Source organism: Octopus bimaculoides, chromosome 13 (genome assembly GCF_046866305.1).
Source record: "Octopus bimaculoides isolate indiv1 chromosome 13, ASM4686630v1, whole genome shotgun sequence".
In the NCBI taxonomy this organism is placed as follows: domain Eukaryota; kingdom Metazoa; phylum Mollusca; class Cephalopoda; order Octopoda; family Octopodidae; genus Octopus; species Octopus bimaculoides.
In genome coordinates this window covers 5,892,199-5,898,296 of record NC_142940.1, presented here as the reverse complement: position 1 = coordinate 5,898,296, position 6,098 = coordinate 5,892,199, and the positions used below count along the sequence as shown (strand labels likewise).

At 36.5% G+C, this 6,098-nt stretch overlaps 1 protein-coding gene across 1 annotated transcript in view; it reads right to left on the bottom strand.

The window, feature by feature from the left end:
* Nucleotides 1-2,835: 2,835 nt before the first annotated feature.
* The window catches only part of LOC106869270 (coiled-coil domain-containing protein 138), a 41,925-nt gene continuing 38,662 nt past the window's right edge, over nt 2,836-6,098 (bottom strand). Inside the window, exons 12-14 of the mRNA XM_014914942.3 lie at nt 5,424-5,548; nt 4,862-5,052; nt 2,836-4,581 (exon numbers count right to left, since the gene is read on the bottom strand). Coding sequence (XP_014770428.1) covers nt 4,407-4,581; nt 4,862-5,052; nt 5,424-5,548 — 491 coding nt within the window. The 3' untranslated portion in view covers nt 2,836-4,406. The remainder of the gene's footprint in view (nt 4,582-4,861; nt 5,053-5,423; nt 5,549-6,098) is intronic.

Below are 6,098 nucleotides of genomic sequence, written 5' to 3'. Positions count from 1 at the left end.
TGCTAACGTTTCTGCCAGCTTGCAGTCTTATAAAACACTCACATATTTTTTTCTACTCTAGGCACAAGGCCCGAAATTTTGGGGGAGGGGGCCAGTTAATTAGATCAATCTCAGTATGCAATTAGTACTTAATTTATCGACCCTGACAAGATGAAAGGCAAAGTCGACCTTGTCGGAATTTGAACTCTGAACATAAAGACAGATGAAATACCACTAAGCATTTCGCCCGGCGTGCTAACGTTTCTTATTTCTTTATTGCCCACAAAGGGCTAAACATAGAAGGGACAAACAAGGACAGACAAAGAGATTAAGTCGATTACATCGACCCCAGTGCATAACTATCAGATAGTTACATTATACATGATATTCCTTCTAAGCTTTATGTACTCAGTGACAGTTTAGTATCACCAGTACACACTATCAAACAATATCATTCATATATTTTAATGACATGTTCGTTATAACTAATTAAAGAATACAGAAGCTGCTGTTTTAATTAGTAGCTACAGAATGTAGTGTATATTCTGACAAAAACATCATTGTTTTTATATTGTGGTATCTCTATTCAAGAGATACAATGAAGTTCTAAGGGATATTTTATTTACAATATGGTTATAAAATATATTTTTACTAAAAACTGTCATCTTAAAAATCATACATCATAAATTCCACACCTCTGCACTTTGTAAGAATAGGCACCAATTTGTTTGATGGGTGTGTGTGTGAGTGTGTGTGTGTGTGTGTGTGTATTTCTCTTACATAAATATTGTTGTCATAGTGCTAATTAGTTTTTGATTATTTTTAAAGAGCACTTTTCAATGAAAAATATCTCACTATAAAATTGAAATGTGTAGAGTGTACCAGGCTTTTATTCACACAAATATATACGTGTATGTGTGTGTGTGTGTGTGTGCGCGTGCGTATGTGTGTGTGTATGCACACACATACAAACTGTACATCATCATCATCATCGTTTAATGTCCGTTTTCGATGCTGGCATGGGTTGAACGGTTCAACTGGGATCTGGGAAGCCAGGAGGCTGCACCAGGCTCCAGTCTGATCTGGCAGTATTTCTACAGCTGGATGCCCTTCCTAATGCCAACCACTCCAAGAGTGTAGTGGGTGCTTTTTTTACATGTCACCGGCACAGGGACCAGATGGGGCTGGCATTGACCACGATTGGATGGTGCTTTTTACGTGCCACAGGCACGGAAGCCAGTCAAGGTGGCGCTGGCATCAGCCACATTCAGGTGGTGCTTTTTACATGCTACCGGCACGGGGATCACAACTAGAATTTCCATTTCGTTATTTCTCCTTCCAACAAATGAACAAAAGTGCTTCTGAAGACATGTGAAATGAGAAATTCTGTACTTTAGAAAACCAAGTAAAAGTTAGTGACAGCAAAGTTATCCAGTTATAAAACAATGCCCCGATAATGTATTCATCTAACCCATGCCAGCGTAGAAAACAAGCATATAAACGAACACCACACAAACATATATATATACACACATACATATACTTAAATGTACACACACATGTATATGCATGTGTGCAAGTACATGCATATCAGGCTGGGTTTCAACACTCCTAACAAAGATATCACAATAATATACAATTATTATTACGCTTGTGTGAATATATATATAAGTCTAATTCTATAACGAGTTACTAATTAGCTTTTCAATACACTCTCTCCCCACTATATATATATATATATATATCCACTCTTCTGTATTACTGAGTTTTCAATGAGGGTTTATTATTGTTCATAATGGAAACTTTCATTATAGTACTACATGCGCTGTCTCTCTCAACAACTCATGCATTTTCTATAGAAAATTGGCAAATAATTGATCTCCCACAAGACGGGTAGCATCGAGGTTAAGGATGTCAGAACCATGATTAAGTATTCTGGAACCATGCTATCATCCCATTGGATATAAAGCAATAATAGCATAAAATTACATAACTGGTTTATTAGTTCAATATTATATTCGCTTGTACAACCAAAGTTACATACTTACATTCAAGCAAATTTGGGAGTATCTATGGAGTCATTGCACTTGCAAGACATAGCAGCTAAATCTCTCTCAAATTACACCCTACCATCTCATATAAAGACAGGATACTTTAACCATTTAGCATTTAAACCTACCACACAAAAAGCATATGCGCTGGCGCCACATAAAAAGCACCCAGCACACTCTGTAAAGGGCATCCAGCCATGGAATCCATGTCCAAATAGACAATTGGAGCTTGGTGAAGTTCTCCTGCTCGTCAGTTCTTTGTCAAGTTGTCCAACCCATGTCAGCATGGGAAAATGGATGTTAAATGATGAAGATATCCAACCCAAATATTCTACCTGTTTTGTGTTCAAACTGGCCAGATCCAGCCTCTCACACCTACCCTACAATGTCATTCCCAAAACAACCATTCCCATCCTCAAAATCTCAAAACTATGCAAGACTAATTCAAAGCAGCATGAGCTTTTGTGAGTGGATTTGATAAGCTTGTCATGTGTGTGTGTGTGTGTGTGTGTGTGTGTGTGTGTGTGTGTGTGTGTGCATGCATGTGTGCGTGTGTGTTTGTTTGTGTCTTGACATCACATGATAGTCATAAAATAAGCATCAGTGTTATTCAAGCAGTGCCAATCATTTTTGCAATATTCAACCAAAACATGTCTGGTCATGGGCAAAAAAATGACCTTGTCCGGAAACAGGTGAGGGCTGGTGAAAGAAAGGTCATCTGGGCATAGAGAATCTGCCGCAATAAACTCTGTCTGACCCATACAACATGGAAAAATGAACATTAAAAGGAATAATAAAATCTATATAACATTAAAAAAAGTGGGAAAACACCACAGAGTATTTTTATTTGAAAGCATTTGGGTTTTTTCTTTTGGTTTTTGTGGTTTCTTCTTTGACATTTTACACCTTTTACCAATATATCACACATACACACACACACAAATATATATACATATATACATACTATATTATGATGGACTCACCCTTCTGACAGTCATTTGGAATCAGTACATGAGCTGGGAATTATGAGTACCAATGTGTTGTTTCATAAACATATTGCCAAGATGGCGACAAAGTACAGAGAAGACCAGCAGGATACACTCAAAAAACATTTGCATCAACGAAACATAATCCTGACGGTCCTGTGGAAGACCCCTTTCTCCATCTTCATAATTTTTGCTCTTCCCAGATAGAAGCAATCAAATGGTCCAAAAGTGCTAACCTAATGACCACCACCATATAAATCCACCCCCACGATCCCCCTTTTATTCAATACTTCTCTTAGCCTTTCTTGAATTTGAAATACTGATCTGTATTCTTTCTCTATTGTATTTTCTAGCATACAAGTCAACATTATATATTGTGTACACATTCAAACTTTGTCACTATCTTTCCAAATCCTGCTACATTTTGCATGGAATTTCTGGTCCGCCAAAGTCATCTTGGTGTCTAAAATCAACCTGCCTTTTGTGGTTCTAAATTTTGGTCCAAAAAGTTCAACTTGTATGCCAGAAAATACAGTAATTTTTCTTCTAAAGAATGGCTTTCCTCTTAGTCTGTCTTTTAGAATGGCTTTCCTCCAGGTCTGTTCTACACATCATTTTCTCCCATTTTAAAAACTGCAATACTTCAAATTTTTTATTTGCTGCATTAATCTTTCCAAATTATTATCCCTGTGAAGGTAATTGGTCTTGTAGGTCAAGTGTTGGGTTCATAAATTTTGAATTGTGGATTCAATTTTCAGATAAAATTACATGTTGACCAAAGCATTTCTTTTCACATTTCTAAAGTACATTGCATTCACCTTTCAGGTACCGGTCACCACTGAAGAAAAGAAGTGTAACTCTGCAAGAACTAGCATCTCATTAAGAAAGGGAAGGTCTCTGCACTCCAAATAAATTCCAGCTTCCTGATCCTGTACACTAGAGACGCATAATGGCGTCAACAATAGCTATGACTATTTCCTCTCTTCTTACTCTTTGAATGGATAAAAACAAATTCTTTATCTCATTTAAGTCTTGTGGAGTTATTATTTAGGGGTTAATATAAATAGCTTACATGAAGGCTTTCACATGTGGTTACATGTAAGTTTGTCAGGAAGACTAATATGAAGATTTTGGCATGTAGATTTTTGTCATAAGTTTTTCACATGTGGGTTTTTTTAATTTTTGAACAAAGCAGGATTTGTTCTGGTATGTAGAATTAGAACATAAGAGCAATGAATAGGGATCACATGTTGCCATAACCTGTATCAGTAACATATAGAAGTCTTATGGAGGAGTGACATGTAGGATAAACATGTAGGGTTGAGGTGAACAGGACTCAAATGTAAGTTTGTTCCTATAGGCATTGCCAGTTTTGATGTAAATATTCTGGTCATGTGGTACTGACATTAGATAAGCCAACGGAGTTGAGATTGAAAAGGATAGAGCGCAGGTTCAATTCTAGGAAAGAGTAGTCTTGTTGATTAGAACTGCTAGTAGAAGTGGAACGACTTAGTTCTTGGATCAATGCTGTGATGGAATACACATCAAACAGCTTTTTGTTATGTCTGAAAAGAAACAAAAATATTACATAAAGATAAATATAGATAAATATAGATACATACAGATATATATAGATATATATAGAAAAAGTAGATATGCATATACACATTTTATGCACTGAGTGGTAAGGTTTTTCTTCATTTAGAAGAATGATAGTCGTGATGGTGATAGATATGTAACCAATAGCAATAAATGGTAATGATGGTGAAGGAAGGAAAAAGGAAAGGAAAGAAGGAAGGAAACTCCAAGTGTTTAAAATATAAGAAATAACTGAATTAGTCTTACCGAATTTTTGAGAGTTTCTGCAAAATGATGCTGAGTTTCTCAAATATTTTATCATCCATATTGGCTGCACGCAGCACTACAGCAACCGTCCGGAACCAGGTTTCATTGCTGCAACTCGTTAGGAATTGGTTCAAATGAGGAGACTCCATTGTCAATGGCAAGAACACGTCAATGGCATTGTTAACCAGAGTCTGAAATTTAGGAATCTTGGGTCATGATTCTCTTTAGATTTTGGGGGTCAATGTTACAAAAGGACCAACACTCTATCTGCACAGTATCAGTGACCCACAGACTCATTTCACACCAACACAGCTGTCTTTGACATGTACACTTGACCTGCTGGAATTAGCAGCCAAATTTCCCTCAAATCACACCTGACGATCTAATAAAAGTATTCCCACTCATACATATACAAACAAAAGCATACACACATATGCATATGTACACACACACACACACACATGCATGTGTACACACAGAAGCATACACAGATTTGTTGCAAATGAGCAAAGAGTCACAAAAGCAAAGAATGAAAAAGCTAAAAAGATTTCAATTGTCAAACCTTGTGAATGGGTTTCAAATACTGCAACACAACAGGAATCCCTTGATAAAAGAGGAACAATTCTTTACCACGGTCAGATTTCAGTTCATTCTTCAGGTCATCAAGTACATTGGCTAAGAAATCCACTGGGAATAAAAAATAAAAAAAAAAAACAGAAAAATAATGTGTTATTCTTTTACTTGTTTCAGTCATTTGACTGTGGCTATGCTGGAGCACCACCTTTAGCCAAACAAATCGACCCCAGGACCTATTCTTTGTAAGCCTAGTACTTATTCTATTGGTCTCTTTTGCTGAACCACTAAGTCATGGGTATGCAAACACACCAGCATCAGTTGTCAAGTGATGGTGGGGAGAAGATATATATATATATATATATATATATATATATATATATATATATATTTAACGGGCTTCTTTCAGTTTCTGTCAATCAAATTCACTCACAAACATACACACACACACACACATATATATATGTATATATATATATATATATATATATATACACGACAGGCTTCTTTCAGTTTCCGTCTACCGAATCCACTCACAAGGCTTTGGTTGGCCCATGGCTATAGTAGAAGACACTTGCTCAAGGTGCCATGCAATGGTACTGATCCTGGAACCATGTATACCATCATAATCATTTAACTTCTGTCTTCCATGCTGGAATGAGTT